The sequence below is a fragment of the Mesocricetus auratus genome, unplaced genomic scaffold (assembly GCF_017639785.1).
Source record: "Mesocricetus auratus isolate SY011 unplaced genomic scaffold, BCM_Maur_2.0 Super-Scaffold_100044, whole genome shotgun sequence".
In the NCBI taxonomy this organism is placed as follows: domain Eukaryota; kingdom Metazoa; phylum Chordata; class Mammalia; order Rodentia; family Cricetidae; genus Mesocricetus; species Mesocricetus auratus.
The window spans coordinates 534976-562873 of NW_024429221.1; the positions used below are offsets into that span (position 1 = coordinate 534976).

At 47.2% G+C, this 27898-nt stretch overlaps 1 protein-coding gene and 2 long non-coding RNA genes across 4 annotated transcripts in view; 2 read left to right on the plus strand and 1 right to left on the minus strand.

The window, feature by feature from the left end:
* Nucleotides 1–833: 833 nt before the first annotated feature.
* LOC121135887 lies at nucleotides 834–2907 on the plus strand. Its single transcript, XR_005872994.1, has 3 exons — nucleotides 834–1057; nucleotides 2087–2277; nucleotides 2820–2907. It is a non-coding gene; the product is annotated as an uncharacterized LOC121135887 (long non-coding RNA).
* A 10033-nt stretch (nucleotides 2908–12940) lies between these two features.
* On the plus strand, nucleotides 12941–22573 carry LOC121135879. The gene is made up of 2 exons (XR_005872986.1): nucleotides 12941–13241; nucleotides 18669–22573. It is a non-coding gene; the product is annotated as an uncharacterized LOC121135879 (long non-coding RNA).
* Nucleotides 15230–27898, minus strand: part of Piwil4 (piwi like RNA-mediated gene silencing 4) — a 42449-nt gene continuing 29780 nt past the window's right edge. For both annotated transcript variants that reach the window (XM_040735264.1, XM_021235252.2), the window contains exons 13-20: nucleotides 26424–26496; nucleotides 24177–24377; nucleotides 22974–23077; nucleotides 20585–20655; nucleotides 19224–19377; nucleotides 17256–17384; nucleotides 16505–16652; nucleotides 15230–15831 (exon numbers count right to left, since the gene is read on the minus strand). In XM_040735264.1, coding sequence (XP_040591198.1) covers nucleotides 15715–15831; nucleotides 16505–16652; nucleotides 17256–17384; nucleotides 19224–19377; nucleotides 20585–20655; nucleotides 22974–23077; nucleotides 24177–24377; nucleotides 26424–26496 — 997 coding nt within the window. In that variant the 3' untranslated portion in view covers nucleotides 15230–15714. The remainder of the gene's footprint in view (nucleotides 15832–16504; nucleotides 16653–17255; nucleotides 17385–19223; nucleotides 19378–20584; nucleotides 20656–22973; nucleotides 23078–24176; nucleotides 24378–26423; nucleotides 26497–27898) is intronic.

Consider the following 27898-nt stretch of genomic DNA (forward strand, 5'->3'; position numbering starts at 1 on the left):
TGCTGGAGAGGATGTGGAGAAAGGGAAACACTCCTCCATTGTTGGTGGGAGTGCAAACTTGTACAGACGATTTGGAAATCAGAATGGCAGTTTCTCAAGACCCTGCAATACCGCTTTGGGGCATCTACCTAAAGGCTGTTCACTCACACCACAAGGACACTTGTTCAGCAATGTTCATAGCAGCATTATTTGTAATAGCCAGAACCCAGAAAAAACCTAGATGCCCCTCAACTAAAGAATGGATAAGGAAAATGTGATACATTTATGCAATGGAAAATTACTCAGTGGTAAGAAGCAATGTCATCTTGAAATTTGCAGGCAAATAGATGGAACTAGAAAAAAGCCATCTTGAGTGAGGTAACCCAGACCCAGAAAGACAAATACAACATGTACTCACTCACAAGTGGATATTAGACATAGAACAAATGATAACCAGCCTACAGGCCACAACCCCAGAGAACCTAGGTAACAAAGAGGACCCTAAGAGATACATACATGGATCTGCCTAGGAAAAGGAAAAATACAAGATCTCCTGATTAAATCGGAAGTGTGGAGGGCAAGAGGGAGGGTGGAAGGGGAGAGGAGAGGAGGGAAGTGGGGAAAATGTATAGCTCAATTAAAAACTGACAAAAAAATCTGTCTACCACACCCTCCACGTTCTGAGGGCTCTCCCTCACGTCACACGTTCACGCTGTCTCTCTCCCTCCCTTTACATTCATGCTGTCTCCATGTAAGGAGAGAAGCTTGGTGGGTATCTCAGAGAAACAAAAGAACTCCCACGAAATTCTGGATTATGACGACTACTGTCATCAGTGGCCAGTGGCCATGTTTCAGTTCATCTGTGACATTAAGAGCAAAGCCGTTTGTTCGGTAAGAAGCAGAGCAGGACGTGATTCACGGGGTCCCTCGGGTCATGCTGTGTGCCGCAGGCACCAGGGACTTGTCTTCAGCCGGAAGCGACTCTTGTCGAAAGGGGTTTAATACTTCGTGCCCATTGCTGGCTTCCACAGACGGCTTCAGTAGCTTCAGAAGGCGGACCCAGGCACAGAGAGCCCAGGTCAGAGACAGAGCCGCAGCAGCATCTTAGAAAAGCTTTCCGGGAATTGTTGGGGGAGGGATGCTTGGAGCAAGTGCGGAAAGGGAGCAGCACTGAATGATCCAAACCCTGATGGAGAGAGGAACGTTCGAGCACAGAACGTACCGGTACCCTCACAATCCGGTCAGAGCAGAAGGAGGCAGGGCCGGGAATTTGACCTAGGCCGTGTGGCGAAGCTCTCTTACCGATTCTTACTCAAGAGGAGCTGGAGTGAGACTCTGACGTGTCTTACCCAGAGGCTTTCTGCGCTTATGCACTAGGTGTGGCTCTCACCCCGAGTGTGGGCGCACTGCCAGCAAACTCCACCGTGAGCTCCACAGAGTTCAAAGACCATTCCCTCATTGACATGTTGGTGCTTGCAACCCTGGATGAGGTTCTGAAGTTCCCAGGGCTCCGGGTCACCTCTGATCAAGAATCCTATGGCTCCTGTGTATAGGACACTCTCGGAGCTTCAGAAGAGGCTCAAGACTGCCTTATGACAGAATCTCATGGTCATGGGCGGCTGTGACCAAGGACTGGTCATCTCTCTGTCATGGTGCCAGAATGACTCAGAAACACGCCCCAGAAGCTCGAGATGGCTCAGTGGCTAAGAACACTCGTTGCTCTTGCAGAACCAGGGTTTGATTCCCAGCACCCACACTGGGCATCCCCTGACCTCTAGCTCTGAGGCATCCAGTGCCCTCTTCTTTAATTAACACATAATTAAAATAAAAATAAAATCGATAATAGACTTTGGGTAATACCCCTCTTGCATGAGTGGAGTGACAAATGTACTGAGCTAATCTTTCTCTTGAGCAAGACTTCAGGTCATTTGCCACTCAGAAGTTCACACTTTGACCAGGTCTGAGGGTCCAGCCTTTTCCCTTGGGATTTGTTAAGTATTTCCTGCTCCAACTTCTCAAAGCCCTTCCCCATGTTTTCTCCTAGTTGTCAAGTTTTGTCACACTTGAGTTCAACCTAATAAGCCTTCTCTTTTCTCTTTTGCTTCAGGTAAGAATCCCACACCCCGCCTCCCCTCAAGAAGCTCAGCTCTCTTAACACAGCCTCCTGGTATATGGTACCAGGATCCCTCGGTGACAATGGTCTCTATATGATGACTTGTTTTGAGAATTTCGAAACTGCTCATGGGCAGCTCAGGTTAAAACAACTCTTCCACTTAATCAACTCTATAATAGACGTTGGTATGTAGTAAAATACATAGTTCTTTCTTGATACTCTCAGCACTGTACTGGCTATTTTTGGACTTTTCTTCTCCCACATGAATTATAAAGTAAATGTATAACGTGTTATGTTAGGACTTGTATCAGGATTGCACAGGCCCATGTTTTGAGGACAAAGATTTACCATACTGATTCTTCTCTCAGGGGACAAGTTCATTAAGATTAACTCAGCAAAGCTTCAACAACACTGATAATTTCTCAGTTAAAAAGCTTACAAATCTTTTGTTGTCTTATTGCTCTAGCTAGAACTTGAAGTACAATATTGAAGAGATATGGAGAGAATTGACAGCCTTGTTTTGTTCCTGACTTTAGAGGAATTACATTGAGTATCTCTCCATGTAGTTTAATGTCGGCTGTTGGCTTGATGTATATTGTCTTTATTACGTTTAGGTATGTTCTTTTATCCCTTATCTCCCTAAAACCTTTATCATGAAGGGGTGTTAGATTTTGTCGGAGGCTTTTTCAGCATCTGGTAAGATGATCACGTGGTTTTTCTTTTTCAGATTGTTAATGGGGTGGATTACATTAACAGACTTTCATATGTTGAACCATCCCTGCATCCCTGGGATGAAGCCTACTTGATCATGGTGGATGATTTTTCTGATGTGTTCTTGGATTCGATTTGCCAGTATTTTATTGAGTATTTTTGCATCAATGTTCATGAGGAAGATTGGTCTGTAGTTCTCTTCTTAATGTGTCTTTGTGTGGTTTGGGTACCAAGGTAATTGGAGCATCATAAAAAGAGTTTGGCAATGACCACAAAAGGAGATCAAAAGGATACAAATTGAAAAGGAAGAAGTCAAACCTTCACTATTTGCAAATGATATGATAGTTTACATGAGTGACCCGAAAAATTCTATCACCTTCATTAAAGTGACAGGATACAAGATTAACTCAAAAAAAAAGTCAGTAGCCTTACTATATACAGACAATAAATGATCTGAGGAAGAAATCAGAGAAATATCACTCCACAATAGCCACAAATGGCATAAAATATCTTGAGGAACTCTAACCAAACAAGTGAAAGACCTGTATGAAATAACTTTAAGTCTTTAAAGAAAGAAATTAAAGAAAATATCAGAAAACGGAAAGATCTCCCATGTTCTTGGATAGGTAGGATTAACATAGGAAAAATGGCAATCTTGTCAAAAGCAATCTACAGATTCAATGCAATCTCCATCAAAATCCCAGCACAATTCTTCACAGACCTCAAAAGGACAATCCTCAACATTATATGGAAAAACAAAAGGCCCAGGATAGCCAAAACAACCCTGTACAATAAAGGAACTCCAGGAGGCATCACCATCCCTGACTTCAAGCTCTATTATAGAGCTATAGTCCTGAAAGAGCTTGATATTGGCACAAACACACACAGGTTAACCAATGGAATTGAATTGATGACCTTGATTTTTGACAAAGAAGCTAAAATTATACAATGGGAAAAAAGCATCTTCAACAAATGGTGCTGGCATAACTGGATGCTGGCATGTAGAAGATTGCAGATAGATACATATCTATCCCCTGCATCAAACTTAAATGAAAATGGATCAAAGACCTCAACATAAAATCAGCCACACTGAACCTCTTAGAAGAGAAAGCAGGAGACACCCTTGAACGAATTGGCACAGGAGACCTTATCCTGAATATAACACCAGTAGCACAGACACTGAGATCAACAATTAATAAATAGGACCTCCTGAAACTGAGAAGCTTCTGTAAGACAAAGGACAGAGTCAACAAGACAAAACGCAGTCCACAGATTGGGAAAAGAGCTTCACCAACCCCACATCTGACAGAAGGTTGATCTCCAAAATATACAAAGAACTCAAGAAGTTAGTCACCAAAACACCAAATAATCCAATTAAAAAATGGGTGTACAGATCTAAATAGAGAATTCTCAATAGAGGAATCTCAAATGGCTACAAGGCACTTAAAAAATCGTTCAGCATCTTTAGCTATCAGGAAAATGCAAATTAAAACAACTCTGAGATACCATCTTACACCTGTCAGAATGTAAAATCAAAAACACCAATGACAGTTTATGCTGGAGAGGATGTGGAAAAAGGGGAACACTCCTCCATTACAAACTTGTACAATCACTTTGGAAATCAGTATGGCAGTTTCTCAGGAAAATGGGAATCAGTCTACCTCAAGATCCAGCAATTCCATTCTTAGGCATATACCCAAAGGATGGACATTCACACCACAAGGACATCTGTCCAACTATGTTCATAGCAGCATTATCTGTAATAGCCAGAACCTGGAAGGAAAATGTGGTACATTTACACAATGGAGTACTACTCAGCAGAAAAAGACAATGACATCTTGAAATTCGCAGGCAAATAGAGGGAACTATAAGAAACCATCTTGAGTGAGGTAACCCAGTCACAGAAAGACAAGCATGGTATGTACTCACTCATATATGGTTATTAGACATAGAGCAAAATATTAGCGGTCTACAATTCACACCTCCAGAGAAGCTAGTAAACAAGGAGGACCCTAAAAGAGACATACAGGGACCTCCAAGAAGGGAAAGGGGACAAGATCTCCTGAGTAAATTGGGAGCACGGTTGGGGGGAAGTAGGAGAAAGGGAGGAGAGAAGGGGAGGGGGGAGGAGAACATGAGGGATCAGGAAGGTTGAGTTGGGGGAAGAACAGAGAGGGAGAGCAAGGAAAGAGAGTCCTTATTAGAGGGAGCCATTATGGCACTAGGGAAATCTCCAGAGATCTACTAAAATGACCCCAGCTAAGAATCTAAGCAATGGTGGAGAGGCTACCTTAAACACCCTTCCCCTACAATGAGATTGATGACTACCTTCATGCCTTCTACAGCCTTCATCCAGTAGTTGATGGAAGCAAAATCAGTGATTCACAGCTAAGCACTGAGCAGAACTTCTGGAACCCAGTTGTAGAGAGGGAGGAGTGATGAGCAAAGGGGTTAAGACCATTTTGGGGAAACCCACAGAAACAGCTGACCTGAGCAAGTGGGAGCTCATGGACACCAGTCTGATAGCTGGGGAACCAGCATAGGACCAAACCAGGCCCCCTGAATGTGGGTGTCAGTTGGGGGCCCTGGGCAGTCTATGGTGCCTCTGGCAGTGGAAACAGTATTTATCCCTCATGCAGGAATGGGCTTTGGGAGTACATTCCCCATGGAGGGATACTCTCTCAGCCAAGATACACCAGAGAGAGCCTAGGTCCTGCCCCAAATGATGTGACAGACTTTAATGATCCCCCATGGGAGGCCTCCCCTTCCCTGAAGAGTGGGTGGGATGGGGGGTTGGTGGGGGCAATGGGAGGATGGAAGGGAGAGGAAACTGGGATTGGTACGTAAAATAGGATTGTTTTTAATTTAAATAAAAGTTAATTTAAAAATGCTTACAAATGTTTGCTTTGCGGTCTTAGGCATTTGATTATTTTCAGTGAGAAATTTTCCCACATTGTATAAATATTGGCTTGTAAGAGTAGAACTGGATTCATTTATGATTCATCTAGAGAAAATATAGTTCTGTAGGAATGCCTAGGCTTTATAATAGACCGCCAAAAGAAATTATCAGGTCTCCCTTCTCCTCCCTTCTCCTCCTCATCCTCTCTCTCTCTCTTGTTTCTGTTTCTGTGCTTTGGAGACAGAGTTTCATGTACCTTAGGCTGACCCCAAACTTTCCATGTCGCTAAGGCTGGCCTTCAATTCCCAACTTTTTGCCTCTGTTTCCAAGTGTTGGGACTGTACGCCTCTGTCCCACACCAGCCTCTCGCTCCTACCTTGAATGGAAAAGCCACTATTATATACATTATAACGCATTAATGCATTACACAATGTAGTTTTTAGATGCTTTTTTACGAGGCCAAGACTTTTCAGTTTTTCTTGCTTTGGTGTTTGTTGCCCTTTCTAAATCACAAGCAAACACTATGTATTCCTGAGCGCTGTTCGGTGCCCAGAGCTGTCATCCAAGGACTGTGCCTTTTAATCTGCTATTTGATAAATAACATAGCTGTTCTTTCTTATTTTTGTTTTTGTTTTTTACACAGCTAAGTCTTCTATGCCTTCCTGGGGGAAATCAAGCTTGTCCTTATTTTTAAAATGTTTCTTCTGCACTTATCTGGGTTTGCAAAGATTTCAGATTGGTTCCACGGATGTCTCTAGATGGGGTGGAATATGCTGTCCCTGACTAGTTTAGGAATGAGATTATATCGTCTCGTAAAATGATTGGAATGGCTTTGTCCTTGGCTATTATCTGGAACAATGTGTATAAGATGGGACGATCTGTTCTGAATGTAGCAATCTTTACCGCTGCTCTCCTTTTGGGGGAAGATGCTTTTGGTGACCGGGGCTTCTTGCTCTTTTCCTTTTAACACACCGGCGGAGATAAAACACCAAACGCCAGCTTTTCCTCTAAGCGGCGTCATTCCCCAGGTGATGCTTGCTTAGCCAACACAGCCATCTCTGGGGGCAGTGCAATTATATACCATTTCACACGTGAGGAGAGGCGAGCAGCTTGCTTGTCTGGCTCACCATCTGTAACAGAGCCAAAATCGATCCCAGCCAGTCTGCATTCCAACCGCAGAACTCGTCCGTCTAACCCCACACTATAGTGACTTTTACTACTCTTAGTCCTGCCAAAATGTTGTTAATTCACGTACTCTTAAAAATTATATAGCAATGTCTCAAATTTCAGAAAGATTAGTAAACGGGTTCTAATAGTCCCACATTTTGACTCTTGCTGAACCTTAAGTTTTTCCTTTTTTTTTTTACTGTGCCTCCTTTTGCTTATTTATTTATTTTACTATTGCTGTTGCGTATATGTGGGGGCGGGGCGGGGTGGCACACAAGCCGGTGTCAGGGGACGACTCTTTGGGGGTTAGACTTAGGTCTTCGGGCTCGTTCGTGAGCAAGCTCTTTTCCCTGCTAAGCCACGCTGCCTGCCCAGAGCCTGCTTTTTTAAATTCAAGAGTTTGCTAAAAGTTCATTCTCCTAGTCCACCCCTTCCCCTGACTCCGCGGGTAAAGCATTGGAGGTTGGGAGGATGATGAAGTAAATATAACCCACTGAGCTGAGTCAGCAGGGCTCCACGCTATGCTCGCTCCCGTATTTGGAAGTTTCCACAGTGGAAAGTAAGCAAAAGAGAAAGAACAGGACTCCTTTTGATGTTCCTGACGGATTTTAAAATTCCATTGTTTTCGGTAGAATATGTCTTTATCTTTATTCTCTAATTCTTTCTTTGGGTTTTCATAATGCTCATTTTTGTTCTCCCCACTAATGCTTAGCTAATGGCGGCAATAGTTCAGGGGTGGAGTGTTTGCCTGATGTGGTAGAAGGCGCAAGTACAGTTTCCAGTATTGTCGTGAGAAAACAGCTTAAATAATGTTCAGTTTTACTTTTAATACACACATCTAAGGCCACAAACTTCCTTGTAAATATCAAATTCGCTCTATCTTGCAAACTTTCCAGTTTGTAGTATCCTTTTTTTTTTTTTATTTTAAAGAAATTTCCAGTACAGTGTTTTTCAAGCCACAAACTGTCTAGGGCTGTCTCCACCAATGTCTTACAGTATCATCAGTTATTTGCAAATAGTGGAGATTGACTTTGCGCCTCTCAGAAGATCAGGTTTCACAGCTACTTTAAAATTATCTCCACAGGGTCAGTGAGATGGCTCAGCGAGTAAAAGTACTTGCTGCCAAGCACGAGTTCAATCCCCAGGCCCGGCATGGAGGGAGGAGAGAAGCAGCTTCCACAAGTGCAGACACAGGGCAGGCACTCTCCCAACACACACACACACACACACACACACACACACACACACACACACACACACTAAAGAACCTCAGTAAAATTATCCTTATCTTTATATCTATGTAGAATATTTGTGTTTTGGGTTTTCTCTTGTTTGGGTGTTTTTGTTTGTTTTTTGGCACAAAGCCTACCACTGATCCAGGCTGGCCTTGAACCCTTGATTCTCCTGCCTCAACTCTATAGTGCTGGGATTAGAGACATGCACCGCTATGATCACCGTGTTTGTCTTTTTAATCGGTTTTTAAGAAGCTGGTGTTAAAGTCTCCTTGCTTTTGCTGTGAAGTAAGGGACTATTAAGCCTGTCTTTGTAACACCTCGAGTCTTGTTGGGGGCCTGGGTTCAATTCCCTGCACAGCTCACACCATCTAATATCCTCTTCTGGCCTCCTGGGATGACAGACTTGTATGTGATGCACAGCTGTACGTGCAGGAAAACACCCATACACATTAAATTTAAAAAAAAAAAACGATTAAAATTTCCCTCCCAATGTGCTGTTACTGTTGCTGACATCTAGCTAACCGCTGGTTTACAGCCGATACAACTGAGCTTTACGAAGCAATACCAACTTCTTAGCTCAGCTTGTTTCTTTCAGCTTATCTTCTATCTTGCATGCTTTAGAAGATCTTTCAACAGCCAGGCACTGGGCCTTTCTTATACTTGAAGTTTTAAATTGCTCATTCGTGAAAGGCCAGCTAGCTTCTCAGAGTACCAGCTTCATCAATCCTTTCTCTTCAGATGTTAAAGATGTCATCTTACTTTCCCCTTTCCACAACACAGCCTGGGGCTGCTTCTCTGTAGGCACCGCACGTCTGTGTCTTTCCTGAAGTCTTGAGAGTTTCCTCCACTCTTGGTACTGTGCAGTCTGAGGATGAGTCTCTAGGAGCACGGGGAGCTTCTGCTGGGTTGAGAAGGGCCCCCGAGAGGCTGGTGTGTTCCCATGCTTGGTCCCCAGTTGGGGACAATAGGGAGGATTAGGAGGTGTTGCCCTGTGGGAGGAGGTGTGTCGCTGGGCCGGCTTTGAGCCATTCCCACTTAGCTCTCTCTCTGCTTCTTATTGTGGATCAAGATGTGAGCGCTCAGCTGTTCCTGCAGCCATGCCTCCCTCACCCTGTCATGAACTCTGAAACGGTAAGCCAACTAAACACCGTGCTTAGTAAGCTGCCCTGGTTGTGGTGCCCAATCATGGTAATAGAAAAGAAGACAATGCTTTGCCTCATTTTTCTATGACTATACATCTCAATTAGAACAGTACTGGGCATTGTCTCCTTGGACTTGTCCCTGCTTCCCCCTCATTCTCCGCGTTTTCTATGGTGTGTTGGTGGTCTAACTGACACTGTCTCTGCACCTAAAAGTGGCACCTTAAAGTCTGCCTTTCCCCTATTTACCCTGCTTTCAAGTTTTAGTTCAGTTTTCATAAACTCAAAAGGATTTGTGATCATTTGAATATAGAAACTTGAAGTGTGTGTAGTTTAAAAAGCATCATAACACTTGAACGCACACAGCAAATTGAAAACAAAGAGTTATGTTCCTCTGTATAACAGTTTCATAGGTGTTGATTTTAAAGAACAAACAAAACCATAAATGACTTATAAGTATGTTCAATTTATTTTCACCTATTAATCCAAGAAATATAAATACAAGCATGAAAGTAATGCCACCACCAACAAAAGGAATCCTTTTTGATTTGGTGGAATATACAAATTTTACTATAATGCCACCCTGAGAACACAATATCAGAGACATTGGAGAGAAATTGGCAATGTATATTAACAGCTTTTGATGTATTAGAAAGTTTGGGGGGCTGGAGAGAAGGCCCAGTAGTTGAGAGCACTGGCTGCTCTTCCAGAGGCTCTGGGTTCAATTCACAGCACCCAGGTGGAGGCTCACAACTGTCTGCAGCTCCAGGAGATCCGGTGCCTTCTCCTGACCTCTGGGGCACTGCACACAAACGGCACACAGACAACTCACACATAAAATAATACTGACAATAAAGATTAATTTCTAAGTATTAGAACTTTCTGACTCAGCAATTTTTCTTGCAGAAACCTAACCTCAGGAAGCTACCCCAAAACACATGGGGAGAAAAATCATATGCCATGTTTTCATAGCAGGGAACAATTTAAAATACAACAAAAATAGGGAAAGGTATTTGCTACATCTACACAGTTAACTATTAGTCACTAAGACATGCCTACAGAAAATTTGTAACCAAATAGAAAAATACAGCCGCTGTAACCTTATGTAGAAAATAAAGTTTATAAAACTACACGTACAAAACAGCTAAAGGATTAAAGCAAAACAAGTCCAAGTGTTGACCGCATGATACCAATATTGGTTAACTTGTTTTCTACCTATTTTGTATTTTCCACATATTTTACAGTGTAATTTAAAATTAATGGTTACACAAAACAAAAACAATTTCACTACACAGTCCACAAGAAGGATTTTTATTTTGTCCTTCATATTATTTGATCTTCCTCATTTCTTCATTGGGAACGAGTCTTCCCTTCATCCTCCCAGGACCGGCTGGAGGTTATTCTTGGCCAGTGGGCACCGGGGCACACTGGCGTGCCAAGCTCAGGTTAACGTAAGCAACGAAGCCCTAACTTTTGACAAAAAGCCTCAAGAGCAGCTGGCGTTTTGTTTGAGATCGTGGATTCTGCTGCAAGGTCTGTGAGTAAATTTTCCCATGGGAAACTGCTAAATCAAAACCTGGAATTGAAAAGATTATGGCAAAAATAAATAAATAAATAAATAAATAAATAAATAAAAGGAAGGAAGGAAGGAAGGAAAAGAAAAAGATTATGGAGTCCCACAGTCTACAATTTCTTTGTTTTGATTGGTAGACACCTTGAGACTAAAAACACTTTTTATTAAAAAACAAAAGATAGGCTTCACGAAGAGAATTGGGATCTCCCAAGCAGCAGACACCAAGAGAAACAGATGTCCGAGACCCGGCGGGGCGAGGCCATAGGAGGGAGACAGGTGGAAGAGAGCCTGGGCAAGCATGAAGACTTCAGCACCCTCATGCCTCCGGAAGAAGGAGGCGGGGAAGGAAGGCGGAAGGGAAGAATGGGCCAGAAATTCTAGCTCATCTCTGAGATGGACTTGGCCACGTTCAAAAGGAGTCAAGGTGTGAAACGGTGGAGTCTCCCGTCAAGCAAAAGAAATGGCCCGAATCTATTGCCTCTGCTTTGCTCGGGTGAGGCCTAGGCAAGCTTGGAAAGAGCCTAAGAAGTCCCATAGGAGTGGATCCCGAAGCTGGGACATTTAAAAGCTGTCAGTCATTCTCGTCCCTTGCAAAGGTTTTTATTAGGAAAGAAGACTTGGTTGTTGCATTCCATGGCACCTACAGAAATTCCCCGAAACCCTGTCCTTAAACACCAAATGTGAACCTCCCTGCACCAATGTGTGTGGATCCCTCAGGAGGCGGGGCCTCACTGGAGGAGGCGGGTTGGCTGTGACAGTCGGGAGGCGGGGCCTCGCTGGAGGAGGCGGGCTGCTGGAGAGACCCGCCTTCTCCTGTCTCCGCTTCTGATCCATGTAACAGAGCCACCGGCCTCTCAAGACACTCTAACTGAATGTCCCTCCTTCCATGATGCGCTCTCCCTTCAAACTGTGAGCCAAAATAAACCCTTCCCTCGTTAACCTGCTTGTTGTGAAGGGTTTGGTCACAGCATCGGGAAAAGAAACTGATAAATATCTTAAAAAAAAAAAGTGACGCTTTAAGGAGAATCTGAGACTCGGAGCACAGCACAGTGCCTGTCATGCAAATCTCCGGGCTAAACCTTGTCGTTCCCTGTCCTCTCATCTGATCTAATAAGGTGGTCCTCTTTATGAAAGCCAGCTACGTTGGGTTTGGCACTTACCATCCTTGCAAATACTACAAAACGGATGAGGGAATTTTAAAAGATGCCAGGAGGCTCAGGATGGTTATGTAATTTACCCAAGGCCACGGAGCTACCAAGTGGTAGTTCTAGGACCCAAACTCTGGGCCATCCCGAAGCTGGGTGCACACTTCCGTTCTCTTTATATATGGTAGCTTTAACGGGAAGCTGATTAATGTAGGCAATAGGAGGCCGTCACATAGCAGGAGAGCCTGAATTTCGATTTTGTAAGCCAACTGTCATTAACCCTGGCAGCATACTGGAACATGGCATTTTTCAAATGTTAAACCTGGTATTAAAGCCATTTGGACACCCAGGCTTCGCCCATGATCTGTGAAATCACTGTGTGTGTTTGGGGGTGGGGAAGCATGTAGCTAAACAGCAGAATGTTTGACTAACACATTTGAGATCCCGGCTTCAACCCCAATACTAAAGCAGCCACAACGAAAAGCTGTTTCTGTGGTAAGTTCTGTCTCCCATCGTGCAGTGCACTTTTCCTCGTGGTGTAGGCAGGGTAAGAGAGTCCCAGGAGCGATGAGAAGCCTACACATTGCCTGGCCTGTTGGAATCTGAATTCAAATGAAGATTTCTGGATCCCAGGCACTGGGCCGCTCAGCACAGCAATGGGAGAGTCTGCTTAAAGAACAGTGTGCGTGCGCCCTCTGGTGGGTCCAGGCAGAAAGGCATCCTTGGCAAGCGCTAAAGACCCCAGCGTTGGTGCATCAAAGCGCTGCACGCATCGATACAGGGCATCTGGTTAGGTGGGGCCTCTAGATCACCTTCGCTTGTTCATTTTTGTCAGCTCGATACTAACTACATTCACCTGGGAATCAGAGACCTCAGTCAACCTTACCCGATGGGCCTGTGGGACATAGTCTTGATTGGTTGATATGAAGGTGACCGCCCACCGTGGGCGGTGCCACCCCCGGGCATGTGGTCCCAGAGCTGCAAGAAAAAGCAAGGTAAAGAAGCCGTGAGAAGAAGCAGCCAACAGTGTTCCTCCATGGCCCCTGCCTCTGTCCTTGTAGAGTTCCTGCCTTGATTTCCCTCAGTGACGACCCGTGATGGGAACCAAATAGAGACCTTCCCTCCCCAAATTGCTTTTGCTCGTGGCGTTTAGCACAGCAACAGAGGGCAAACTGGGACAGCCCTTGAAGTCTGAAGGATGGAAACTGTGATGCAAACCGCCACGCCCTGCCGGCGCCGTGTCTCTTCAGCCCCCTGTACATGACACCTCCTCACACAAGGTACTGGCTCCATGCGACGGGGGCGGGGGAAAGGGGGTCTCCTTCCACTTTGCAGTGGTTCCGTCAAACAAGCGCGAGGACAACTCCATCTACACCACCCGCAACCTCGGCCCCGCTGGCTCTTTCTCAGTGGCTGAATGGTGTCATAGCCTCCTCATACCGCCGCGAGTATTAAACGTGGATGCCGAGCTGGACACCGGTCTGAACAGAGCTCCCCAGCACGGGCGGAATGGTTTTGGCAGGGCACACCTCAGAGGGCTGAGGCAGGGGCGAAAGTTTCAGGCCAGCCTGACTCGCACTGACAGGAGCCAGTCTCGAGACAGAGAAGGGGGAGGTGGAAGAGGAAAAAGAACAAAAAAGAAAGTTCTCAGCGCAATGTGACAAGACCGCTGCCCGGTGTCCCTCTGGTGCCTGCCTCCTCCTCGGGCCTCAAGAAGACCTGCCTCTCTCCTCCACTGTACCCCGCTGCACCCCGCTGCACCCGCTGCCCCCTATGCAGCCCACTGCACCCCACTGCACCCCGCTGCACCCTCTGCAGCCCGCTGCACCCCTGCACCCCACTTCACCCCGCTGCACCCTGCTGCACCCCGCCGCACCCTACTGCAGCCCGCTCACCCCACTGCACCCCACTGCACCCTACTGCAGCCCGCTGCCCCCACTGCACCCCATTGCACCCTACTGCAGCCCACTGCACCCCCTAAACCCTGCTGCACCCCCACTGCAGCCTGCAGCACCCCACTGCAGCTGCTGCACCCCGCCGCAGCCCACTGCACCCTGCTGCACTCCACTGCACCCCTGCTGCACTCCACTGCACCCCTGCTGCACCCCCCTGCACCCTGCTGCAGCCTGCTGCACCCCACTGCACCCTGCTGCAGCCCGCTGCAACCTTCCCCATGACCTCGACTCTGTCTGCACTCTCCTTCCCGGGTCATTCCACTACAGACCAGAGCTGTGGGGGCGGGGGGCTCCAGTAGGAGGAGTGCTGGTGAGGAGGGAGGACTCCAGAGGAGGAGGAGTGCTGGTGAGGAGGGAGGACTCCAGAGGAGGAGGAGTGCTGGTGAGGAGGGAGGACTCCAGAGGAGGAGGAGTGCTGGTGAGGAAGGAGGACTCCAGCAGAGGAAGAGTGCTGGTGAGAGGGGAGGACTCCAGAGGAGTGCTGGTGCGGAGGGAGGACTCCAGCAGAGGAGGAGTGCTGGTGAGGAGGGAGGACTCCAGCAGAGCACTGGTGAGTGGTGGTGAAGGGGAGGCCAGCAGAGCACCGAATGCCCAAATGCTGTCACAGGACATCTGGCTTAACTCTTAATAAGGTGGAAACCCATGATGCCCTTGAATAAAGCAGATTTGGAGCTGGGCAGTGGTGCACGCCTTTAATCCCAGCACTCTAGAGGCAGAGGCAGGCGGATCTCTGAGTCTGAGGCCAGCCTGGTCTATAGATCGAGTTCCAGGACAGCCAGGACTATTGCAAGGAGAAACCCGGGGGGGGGCTTGGCGGGCAGATTTGATTTAGTGATTGTGATGAAACTGTAATTAGACCAAGGAATTGTGCGCATGGGAAGCAGTTTATGACGTGGAGGAAAGGAGTGGGTAGTGGCTGCCAAGGAAAACGGTTTCTTTTTAAGGACATTGGAGAGAAAACTCTGTTTGTAATGTCAGAGGTCAGTGGGCAGAAGAGAGAATAGCGAAGGGTACCACCCTTCATTGCCGGCAGGGGAGCTCTGGCGCAGAGGCGTAGTCTTCCACCAGGGGGCTGTTAACAGGCAGGGAGGCCAAGTCTACAGGCACGGGCGCCCTTGTGTTCAGGGGCCCTCCCTCTGAATGGGAAGGGCACAGCTGCTGGGCCAATGAGATCCTGCTGTAGACCAAGTGCGGAATCCTGCTTCCGAGACAGAACACTGATTGACAGAGAGGTTGGTCCAGTGGTCCCCGTCTGTGATACAGCTACTTTAACTCCAAGGTTCATGTCACTCAACTTCAAATAACCATAAAAATACGATGCTCATATTTTCTTTATTTTGCAATAATTACTCAGGCCATTCTACGAAACGCTCTACAATGTTTAGAAAAACTGTGAAAACCTCAGGGAAGAAGCTAAATCTCACTTAACCACCATCAAAAGACCAAGCAGGCATTGTTTTAGTGAACTGTGTTGATACATCCTAAATGCCACAGTGAGAATTCACTCAAGCATCTGCTTTTATAAAAAGTACAACAATAAACAAGGGCAAAGTTAAATGACATATATGTATGGAAAAAAAGCCATAAGGAAACCCATTACTTTGGTGTTTTGCTATTTTTTTAAAAGACGCAGTGGGGGGGGGCATAGATTTGTTCTGAACTGTTTCAGCTGACTTAAAAAAAACTCTGCTCCCCAATACTTCAAATTAGGCTCCTTAGGCAGCTTGGGCAGATCTGTGCAAAACGTAGCAACTGCTCTTTCGGGCGTCTCCACCAAACCATGCTATTGGCTCAGCTGTCACAGGTAGAAGAGATTCTCGGCTAATTCCAAACTTGGTTCCTTGTGGATGCTCTGTGCCACCAGGAAGGTCAGCTTATGGGCGTACTGGCATGGTGCGGGGACACTGATTAAGCCCTGGGGAGGAAAAGGAGGGATAACATTGCAGAGAGAGATGTCAACGTGATTTTTTTTAAGAGTTTTTTTCACCTATGGGTTACTTACCTGATAGAATGTGTTCTAGATGGATGATAATTAAACTCAACCAACAGAGGGCAGCCACGGCCAGTGGAAATTTAAGCTCACCAGCAAGATGGGCTGGAGTTGGGGGGGGGGGAGGCTCTGCCTCACCATGTCGGGGCTGGGAGGATGCTATACAGGCGTGCCCTCAGCTTCCCGTTATCCTGTGTTCTAGAGGGGCTCAGAGCAAACCTGAGCCTTGAGGTCTTGCCTAATACTCAGGCCTACAGGCGGAGGCTGTCCTGGAACTCGCTCTGTAAACCAGGCTGGTCTCGAACTCCCAGAGATCCGCCTGCCTCTGCCTCCCGAGTGCTGGGATTAAAGGTGCCCTCCACCTTGGGCCCAGCAGGCCCAAGACTCTGGAACCTCACCAGGCACGGTGGTGCTGGCTTCCTGTCTTTCACAGGTAGCAAGGGATTGACTAAACTGCTATCCCCAGCCTTGCCCTAGGGAATGACACTTGTGACTGCTGTGTTTCTTTGGCTGAGCGGGCTCCTCCTACCATGGACTCCTGTGCTCACTCTTCCCTGTAAAATCAGGAGTAAGGCTTCAGTGAACAGCTGTCACTCACCTGCCAGTTGTAGTAGAGATGGCACAGTTTGAATGTCAGTCTCTGCATGTGGTCAGGCTTCAAGCCGTTGTCGTCGTAGATCACGTTGTAGTAGGTGGGGCTAACAGTCCCCCGGTTAGCAGTCTGACTGACCAAGTAGAAGTCGTACCTGCAGAGAAACAGGGAGGAGTGGAGAAAAGAGGTCACAAAGCCAATCAAGGTGAAACAATACGCGATGCGTGTGTGCTGGCGAAAAGCCGGTCTCTGGGGACTGGGGGAGTCCTTAGAGAGCAGAGCTCTGCAAACATGGAGCTCTGGGGTGGATCCTTCAGCTTCATGTGAATGCAAACCAACCAGGTGTAGCTGCCTGCCATCCATCTCAGCACTGGGGACACAGGGACTGCCTGGCCAGTCCCTCATCTCCAAACGCAGTGGGAGACCCTGTCTCAGCAAAGAAGGTGGAAAGCCGGGCTTGGCGGCGCACGCCTTTAATCCCAGCACTCGGGAGGCAGGGGCAGGCGGATCTCTGTGAGTTTACAGATAGAGTTCCAGGACAGTCTGCAAAACAATACAGAGAAACCCTGTCTGGGGGAAAAAAATAAAGAAGGTAGAGTGCAATCAGGGAAGACATTTGCTGCCAAACTCTGGCTCCACGTGAGCATGCACCCCTGTGCGCACACATACAGACACACGCACCCGTGTAGACACACACACACACGCACTCACGCACGCACGCACGCACGCTCGCGCGCGCTTTCCCAGCAACACTTGCCACTCAGCACGCGTTGCTTCAGAATCCACGACAGTGCCAATTGGGGGGTTCTGCACGATGTGGCCCGTCTCGGAGAAGAACCGTAGCAGGCATCTCTTCCTGACCACGACCACCGACAGTCTGCTGCTGCTGCAACCGAAAAGGGGGCACGTGAGGGCACGGAGGCCGAGCCAGACAGTCCAGTTTTGTTGGCTTGTTGCCGTTTGGTCAGCTTGTAAGGGAAATGAACAGAAATCCATTCTAAAACACTGCAAAACAAAGGGGAAATCTCATTCTCTAGACAGACAGACAATCATTTTAGTTAGGATCTATTTGGATTTGTGACAAAAGTGAACTGTGCCGCTGCCTAGCTTAGACCATTTAACAAACCAGAAGAGTGGGGCGACTTCAATTGCCTTTTCTTTCAGTATGGGGGGGCTGGGGGAGAAACAAGGGTCTCACACATGCTAGCCTAGTGCTCTGCCCCTATGGGGTGGAACCAAGGGTCTCATACATGCTAGCCTAGTGCTCTGCCCCTATGGGGTGGAACCAAGGCCTGTGCCACCCAGACTTTCAGCTGAGTCTCAAGGACAAATAGTTTTCACAGGATTATCCCTACAGGAGACATCCCCTGTATTAGCAAGAGCCTCCCATTTCCACCCCACTCCCTCTCTAAAGCTCATGTCTGAGGAGCCAAGGAAGAACCATGGTCCCTCTTCTCCTCAGACAGTCATGTAAACCCATGCTTAGGCTGGTGTGTGTAAGGATGGGTGAGCGGATGGACAGAGAGACGGGCGAATGGAGGAAGGGAAGCAAAAATGGACCGAATGCTGGACTGAATGCTCACTGGCCAGGTGCTAAATGTATTTTACAATACCAAGGCCAACTCCCAGTATGCTCTGTCACGGAAGGAACTTGGGGGAGGTTCGCTTTGAGCAGTTTTGGGATGCGAAGACCCATTTCGAGCTGTGTGCAGTATCCACAGTGCTCTTGGTGCTGACGACAACGCTCTCTTGCATATACAAATGAATAAGTAGTTAAGGATGTCTCCTATAACGAAACTTAAAGGTTAGTTCCTTGGCACTGTCTCTCTGGATCCATCTATCTCCACCAATGGCATCATGTTTACGTTTAATCTTGCAACTGTGACACAGTCGCCCGAGGTCTGGCAAGGGGCAGACAGATGTCCCTCTACTAGTTTAGCTACAGCTGCAAGAGGCATTGTCATTGTCAGCACACTGTCTGGCTTCGCCACCTCTGCACAAGTAACAGCCCGAGGCCAAGGCCATTCCTCCATGTGTTGACTGTGGGCTTTGGTTGATCATGATGGGAGTGTGTCCAGACCTAGAAATGCCTTGCCTGGGGATAAGATGAACCCTAAGAATTTTTAAGGCACCAACTTGAGAGCGTCGTCTTGGCTCTTTCCCATTCTAGAGTTTCCCTTGCATCTATCCCTCCACAAAAATCACTGAAGAAAGCTGTCCACGGCAACACTGGATCTGGAACATACCCAGGGCACTGCGTGATCAAGACAGTCTGGCTTCTGCCTGCAGAGAGGCTCCCTTACACCTATCCTGACTTATCTGTGCTCAGGCGACTGCTGTATCCAACTCCTGTCCGTGTGCTGATTTCAGACGCAGTTTTTAAGTCAGAGCTCCCACCCCAGTGGAGCACTAATATGCATTCAGCATCTTTGGTACCCTGATCCCGCGAGCTCTTGGAAACACTCTGCCAGCTGCTCAGAAGGATGCTTGCCTCCTTCTAGGGGCCCGATTCAAGGCCCCCCAAAGCTTACAGTACCGGGGTATTAATATCAGACCATCTGAACTACACCCTAGTGTCAGGAAAACCCATCCAGTAAGTTGGGTAGGACACAGAAACATAAGAAAGCTTCACTGCCAAAGAAATAAAGTCATGCTCACAAACGACACGTTCGGGACTGCAGGGGCATATGTCAGAGGTGTCAGAGAAAGAGAGGGGACAGAATACCTGACACCTGAGCCGCACTCAGTCACACTGCTCAGCAGCTGCGGGACTTCATATTCCAAAACTGTCTTTAGCTGCCCATCCCCCACACCGTCTCGGTATATGATTATCCTCGAGGGCAAATCGTGGTTGTGCTTATACCACTTGTTGAGGGCACCTGGAGAATGTGACATTGATGAGAAGAGAGTCGTCAGTCCAGGGCTACCAAAAATAACATCACCTTTAAATCACTCTGCTTTTTCAGACCACGGAAAAAGGCAAGACTTAGTCTGCAGTACTAAAATATGGCTAACCAGCACTATTCCTCCATCCCTGCTGTCTGAGCAATCACAAGGGTTTCTGTGGCATAATATACTCTTAGATTTCACATATTTCTTTACTCAAATTTGAATATTTAAGTGACAAATCAAAATTTGATTCACGCAGTAGACAAATGCCTAGAGCCAAATTAGCACTAATTCAACTTTAAGCCTTCGAATCTGCTCAGGACAGACTGGGTGTGTTTGTGTCATTTTCTTCCCTAATGAGAACTAAGATGAAAAAACAAGGAAATGACTCGGCCGTCTTTGAAAACAGCTCCTCGCACCAACTCCCAAGCTGAGTCTAACTGTCACAGATGGGATGGAGTCTGAAACATTTCCACCCACTCTAAATGTAAACTGCCTCAGAGCAGGCACCAGCCGGGAGACTTTCAGCAAGGATGGCTAAAACATTAGCCAGGTTTTTAAATGAAGAGAAAGTACCGGCATGCAGTAATCCCTTTTTGTGTGTATGTTGCATAATTCATTTCAGGAGAATTTACTGCCTGGGAAATTAGTTTGGTTTGACAGAAGATAATCACACTTCCAAGAGCAAGCCCATCAAGGACCATCAAGTTCACTTAAAAGACATCCCAAGCCCTCAGCTTTACAGACTGGAAGCTACAGATAAGAACAGGGCAGATTTGCATATGGATCCCAGGGTAAAGCCCAAAGTGGCTGGGCTTGTGGAGAGGACACAGCTCCTCACTTCCTGCCTCCCCTGTCTTCCTCTATCTTACTTCCTGCATTTCCCACCCTCAGGGCAAAGGGCTGGTCAACCCCCACCCCCGCCCCCTGCAGATTTACTGCTGCCGGCATCCTAGTTTCTCCAGTGCAGGCTTCTGTCTGCCCCAGTCTCTCCAGGGCCACCTGGGTAAGCATGCACTATTCCCTCTTGGCTTTGAGCTCAGCACACCACGACATAAACCCCACACCGTCTGTTAGCACACAGACGCGGGGATCTCCAGCTGGGTGAGAGCTGCCAGGCTTGGGCATTTGCTTCCATCCGGTCTATGGATTTGGGGTATGAAGGAACAGTCCCCAGAGTGCACCCCATTAAGATACCAGTCAAGCAGACTTTTAGGCAATCTGCAGTATCAGCGGCCGTTCTCTGAAGAACACATCGGGAAAACCACCTGAAATAAAACGCAGAAGGGAAACACAATTTCCAGATCCTGCTATAAACACGTCCATCAAGTTAGAGACAGAAGACAGCCACAAAAACCAGGCTCCTAACTCTGTGTATGTCAACCATCATGCTAAGTGGTCCTCTTCCTAGCTTGAAGTCATCCTTCAGATTCCAACCCTGACCAGGAAACTCAACAGCTGTGTGACCTTGACACAAACCCAAACTTGAACTTCTCTCTGTTCCAGGGGAGTTTAAAGGACAGTGATGAGCACCTCCTAAAGTGAACAGTTTTAACTCAACACCACACGGGAAGTATTTGCAGAAGGGGTCCTGATACAGGCTCACACCTTGATTGCAAGAGAGTGTGTCAGCTGAGCACATATTCTGCTTGTAAAATGTTCGGAGATTTCTCAAACTTTAACCCAGTCCTAGAGGTGACTCTCCCGGAGTGACCACCTCAACAAGATTAAGCTGTTGGGATTTCAAAGGTGGTCTTGAGAGTTGTTAATTAAGGCACATGGAAAATGAAAGTCCAGACACTCAGTGTGTGTCCGGACATGGATATGAAGGGTCCCCTCAAGAGCTCTGTATGCTGGAGGCTTGCACTTCAGCTGGTGGGGCTACGGAGTAGTGATTCCATCACCAGAGTGCTAACAGCATCAGATTAATCCACAGAGCTGATCTGAACTAACAGCTGGGTGTGTGCCAAGGACCGAGGGAGGCTTGGCTGGATGCAGGCCACTGGGGCCTTTGAAAGGTGTCTTTCCCTGTACACCCAATCCCCAGTGCTGCTTTCTGTCTCCGCCTCCCGGCTGCCCTGAGGTGAGCAGCTGTGCTCAGCACAGCTCGGATCTCATCCTCACCCCAGGTCCAGAGCAATGGGGTTGTGTGCGGATTGCCTGACACCTCTTTGTCCCGATTTTAAGAGCCATTCACGCGCCCCACACATCAAGCACACGCAAGTGCTAGGAAGAAAAATAACTGTGTACCGAGATATTCATTGCAGGTTGCAATGTTTGGAGCATTGATCTGATACAATCCCACGGAAACCTTAAGAAATAGTCGCTGTCATTCTCCCCTTTTAATGGGCAACTATGGGACCTGTAGCTAAACTTGACAATTGGGCCTCACTTGCAAAGTAAAAGGCAGACCAGGTACAACTGAAAGCAATCTGTTTTCAACACCAAGGGCTTTACATACTACATGCTACATGCTACATACTACATACTACATGCTACATACTACATACTACATACATGAGGTGCCTATTCACAGAGTGCTTCTCATCCACGCTTATAGCAACATGCACAAGAAATTTCCATGCATTCATGATCCAGGGATGTGGCTGGAGGACAAACAGTAACTCACCCCAGCGAATGTGTGAAAAACGGTTTCAAACTGGTTTCACTCTAACAGTGCCAATCACATTGTAATACACCGTGCATTAACTTAACTGTCCATATTTAAAATATGAGTAAGTAATACCGACTGGTACGTGTGTCGCATGTTCTTCAAAATGTGACTAAAACTCTGGTGGAGGGGCAGGGGAGACGGTTCAGGAGGTAAATGCACTGGACTTAACACCAAACCTAATGACTTAACACCAAATCTAGTGACCCGAGCTCCATCCCCAGGCCCCACATGGTACAAGGAGAGAACCCACTACGGTCTTCTACTGAAAGTCGTCTTCTGACCTACACACCACACACACACACACACACACACACACACACACACCATGACATACACATACACAAATTAATAAAATATTTAAAGATTGTAGCAGAACAATAATGGCAATAATGGGGGGTGGACTGATCAAAGTACTTTCCAGATGTTTCAAAATACAACGAGACACCTATGCTAGTGTTTCTCAACCTTCCTGATGCTGTGGCCCTTAAATACAGTTCCTGATGTTGTGGCGACCCCAACTACAACATTATTTCGTTGCTATTTCATAACTCCAATCTTGCCACTGTTACGAATTGTCATGTAAATATGCGATACGCAATCCCCAAGAAAGGGTTGTTGTGACCCACGGGTTGAGAACACTGGTCTATACCATTAGTGTGGGCTACTTTAAACTTTAAAGTGTATCCTAACAATACGTTTTTAAACATTTATTTATTTATTTTAGAATTTCATGCCCTGTCCCTAGATGAAGGCAACAAATGGCTTCAGAGAGAGAGAGAGAGAGAGAGAGAATGACTATTTCTCTGGGGTAAGCGCCTGATAGGTTACCCAGCCCAAAGGAGTCATCCCTAAACATACAGTCACATAAGCAGTCCTGAAGGGACGCAGAGGGTTAGGAGGAGGTTAAAGTACCTGGTGATCCTGGAGTTAATGCTGGCTACGAATCCGACAACCACCACATCCTTGTTGAGGGCGTCTCTACAGATGTCAATACCCACCACCATCAGGGACTTCAACTGTTAAAGCAAGTTAATCATGGTTTAATGGCATGAGCATCTTTCTCCCAGACAATGGCATTTTAAAAACTCTCCAGTTACCACGTTATTGAAGTTAAGCTATGTGTCAAAGAAATCAAGTTCCAGATGGGACAGACGATTATGCCAGAAACCAAAGAATGAAAGATGGGGAAGACTATGATAGACACTTCACTGAAGAGCCTAACTGACCATCAGCGTCCGTGGGAACAGCTGAGGCAAAGAAGGTGACAATCCTGTCATCCTCTACCTGGTGAGGAAGATCTGAAGATGAACCCCACTCTCGTGTTCCCGACTGCTTGGTGAGGATCCTCAGTTAGCTACTACTGAGGGAGTGGACACGTGACCACATCCGCCATGGCTGAGGAGGTACAAGGGACAGGCAGCATTGCCGATTCCCATTTCCCTCACTCACCAGTTATTTGATGAGTATCCGCTCCCGGTGGGCAGTTCAGACAGCAGGCTGTGTTCCCTCAGGGTGCAGGGCCACCCTCAGAAAGCCCACTCTACCGAACACAGGTACAGACAGGGAGCTGTGTTCCCTCTGAGGAGGCACACTCCACTAGACACAGGTAAAAGGAGAGGCCATGGGACGGCATTTAAAATGGCAGCCGGAGAGCCAAGAGAACACAAATCAGTCCTCCTCCGGGCCTGTAACACCCGAGAGCCTCTTCCACAAAGTCTGTCAGCAGCTAAGCAGAATCTCCCAGAGAGGAAGGGCACTGTCTGGCCCACTTTTGGAATTTCTCTGCCAAGGTTGCGTAACGTCATAACCCAGGGGGAGCTCAACCACACACGTGGGAAAGAGTGGACCACAGAGGGTCACGGGTTTACATGCCTGTCTCATTAACAGACAGAAGCAACCTGGAGCTGTCTGACTGGAAGTACGCAGGAGACACTGATTGCACACACCACACCAGTTAACTATATAAGGAAACCAGGCACCTTCAGGAGATCTGAGGACCAGCCCTCTGCCCCCAAGATATCAAGGGGCAACTGAGGCACTGGGCTCACACGACACTGTCTCTAATAGGATCTGGGAACTACTGGCTATGAAAAAGGAGAGTGTGACAGTCCTCACTGGAATCTCCACGGCCCACAGCTCGCCGCCAAGTTTGCAGGTCATCTGCATGGCGATCTTGGTGGCCACACTCATCATCATTCCTTGCTTAGTCAGGGTCCGGGCTAGCACACACTGGCTTGGGACTGGGCAGTCAGAGCTCAAATACTTTTTAATGGAGTCGTAATAGTTCTTCGCATTAGAAGGCAGAATGCACATCACCTAGAAGCAAAATGACAACAGATCAAACCCAGCTAACTACACTTTGGAGCAGCTTATGGGAAACATGCAAGTATAGGTTCTCCAAACATCCTGGCAGAAGAGTCAAGACAAAAGCATGGATTCTCTAGATATCGTCTGCTCCATGTTCCCAAGGAGCAAAAGCAAACATGGCCGTGGATCCCTTAATGGTCTTGGAGCCACTGATGAGTGAATCTGCCACTTGAGATGCCATGTTGCTCAGCCGGCTTCCCTCCAATTGTACCCATCACCCTGGCAAAGTCAGCTACACAGACACTCAAGCTGCATGGGCACATTCACAATCCCTTCTCATCCTCTCCTGTCCTGCACAGTCTCCTGGAGTCCCCCTCTTGCATGATCGCTCTCCAATGGTTAGCTGGCCACCCTGTGGTTCTGTAGGAGTGGCCTTGTTTTTAGGGCATTTGTACCAAGAGTAGTCAAGAGTAAAGGGCACCCTGTACCGGACCACCAAAGGGTTCTAAAAAGTGACGGGAAATGTCAGGAACTCTGGGTTCTGGGAAAGAACATGAGAGTATTTTGTACATGCTTGCACTTTTCTTTACAGGTTTGCATTCCATGAATTTAATGCTCTTAGAGTGATAATTCTCTTCATTTAGTGTAATATCCATTGAATGGGATGTGTGTGTGTGTGTGTGTGTGTGTGTGTGTGTGTGTGTATGTATAACAGAGAGAGATAATTACGGTGGTCTGCAGGTCTGCAGGGGAACTGAACAGGCTTGTGAGCAACTGCACGGTTCAGCTGTAGGGGCCCAGGCCTGGTAGATGAGTAAAATGCAATTTTTTTATTGTAGGCAGAAAGCTTCTTACTAACAGGGATGCCAATCTTAACTTTCCTAGGGTGTGATAAAATCATGCTTAGGTCCCAGTCTGCAAAGTCAGCTATACACGCATGCATGCATGCAAAGCAGGAATACGTGCATCCAAACACATATACACAGGAAAACCAACACATATGCACGCAGACAGACAGGCACACATATGGGTGTGCAAACAAATGAGTAAGCACATACACAAGGGTAAGCACACGCACACACAAACCTCTAAGCATGCACACATGCATATGGGTATACACACACAAACACCCAAACGCTACACTTGGGCAAGCAGCCACACACAGAGCGGCACACATATGTGCTCACATGACTGTTTTGGAAAATTGGGTAGTTGCAGATGCCCCACAGAGTCATACCATGCAGGAAAAAAATGGCCCCTTACCAAAGACGAAACCTACATCAGGTGGCAAGGACTCAGGGGACCTTGGACCCAGAGGCAACTAAGAGATACCTAAGGCTTGAAATAGTCCCCTGGACTACTGTAAGGACCGCAAATATCCTAACACTACAGGATGACATGGGGGTCAGTTTCCCTAAAGCATATGTAAAAGATGACCCCAGCAAGTTATAAACTATGTAGACATGACTAAGGCTTGAGAGAGTCGTAGCAGATTGTTTAAAAGTTGTTAGGGTTAGGAAAATCAAACACTGATAAAAATGCTGGCATTTATACTTTGAGTATTTTGAGGGAAGTGCACAGTAACTTCAAAACTTGAGATGGGTCTCATGTCAGCTTAGCTCAAGTCACCCGACAGGAAAGATGGGGCTGTAGGCAAGTCTGTAGGGCCTTTTCTTAATTAGTGACTGAGGGGGAGGGCCCAGCCCACTGTGGGTGGAGCCACACCTAGGCTGATGGTCCTGGGTTCTATAAGACAGCAGGCTGAGCAAGCCAAGGGGAGCAAACCAGTAAGCAGGACCCCTCCATGGCCTCTGCATCAGCTCCTGCCTCCAGGTGCCAGGCCCGCTTGAGCTCCTGTCCTGAGTTCCTTCAGTGAGGGACAGTGATACGGAAGCTAAGTCAGGTAAACCCTCTCCTCCCCAGGCTGATCTGGTCACGGTGTTTTATCGCAGCAATAGTAACCCTGACCAAGACAGCAGTATGTTCAGAACCTTTATGTTAGACTTCAGACTATAAATACTATACATGCAAAACCCGAACACACGTCACACTTACCAACTGAACGTCAGGGTTGACATGCAGCTGGATGGCTCGAAGGAATGCCGCTGCTTTTTCGTCTACTTTTATGCTACATGAGAAGATCATTTAATTGTCTTTTTAGTAACGTCATCATGGGGTATTAGAAAAAATACAGATGGGCTCTTCAACGGAACAGTCATTTTATGAAAAAAAATCCTTAGAGGAAGATGAAACCCTCTCAAATCTCATGCTGTTTCTCCAGTACGGGATGTGCCAAAATACTCAACGACATTCTGTTAGATTACTAAAATTAAGGTAAGTAGAAATTTCCACAATTGTACAGAATCCCCTTACTTAATGGTTTGCTATTCAACATTGGGTTAAACATAAAGTTCTGAAATTTCAAACCCGTAACTTCGAATGTCTGAAGCAGGACTGATGTTTCTAAAATGCTTCAGGAGTCACTGACCCACGGCTCAGGTGTCTGTCAACTCCCTACAGCTCACAAAGGGGTCACAGTGGCAGTGTTTGCCCTTACCTGGGAACAGCCTGTTTGGAGCCTGTACCTTCTAGCCTTAGTCAGTCATTCAGCCAGCAGGTACTGCCAATTACACAGCTGTATAAGGGGCCAGAGGCTACAGAAAGGATTCTTACGTGTACGGGTACTTGCCACTGTAGCCTCTACACGTAAAATAAAATTATCTGTCCCCCATGAGGTGGGCGGAGGGTTAATGAGGAAGAGCCTCAGTGCTCCGTGGCCTTTTTACACACAGCTGCCCAGCAGGTGGCAGGTCTCCTGCCCTCTTCCAGCAGCCACCCGAAAGGCTGCAAGCACTGCTTCAGCAATCCAGCGGTTCCGACATTTCCAGTGCGGACCCTCGGCCTCCAGCTCAGACACACTCATCGTCATCAGGTAGAAATGTTAGATGAAACAGGCCAGGCATGTGACTCTAGCTGGCAAACAGATGCTCCATAGATGAGAAAAGGTGGAATAAAGTAAAGGCTTTCACATAAGACAAGTCCAAAGACACATGGGCACAGGCTTCTCACCGAACCTGTGTGGCCCAAGGCCTGCCGTGGCAGCCCAGACCTGCTGACTGTGACTTCTACCGTCTTTCCCTGCCGCATTAACTCACAGCTCAGAGAAAGCGGAGAGGAGAAATCCAAACCTGACGATTTGTCAGCGGATTTGGTGGTAAGAGGAGAAGTCTAATGTGGTGTAAAACGAGACTTTGGGAAGGGCTGTGGCTGTGGAAGCTACATATGCTGCTGATGTAACCCGTTAGCTATTGTGTGTTTACGGGGTAACTTCAAACAACACGTAAGAGTCTGGCTCTCTACTAGTTCATCAAGGTTAATCCCATGGCAAAAGATGCTCAGTGTTGATCCTGGCTGTGTCTGTACCCACATGGGCCTCAGGCCTTTTCGTCCGCATTCCCATCAGCCAACTGAGCATCTATTGCAGAGGAATCACTCCAAACGCTCAGAGTGTGAAACGGTGGCCTGAGTTT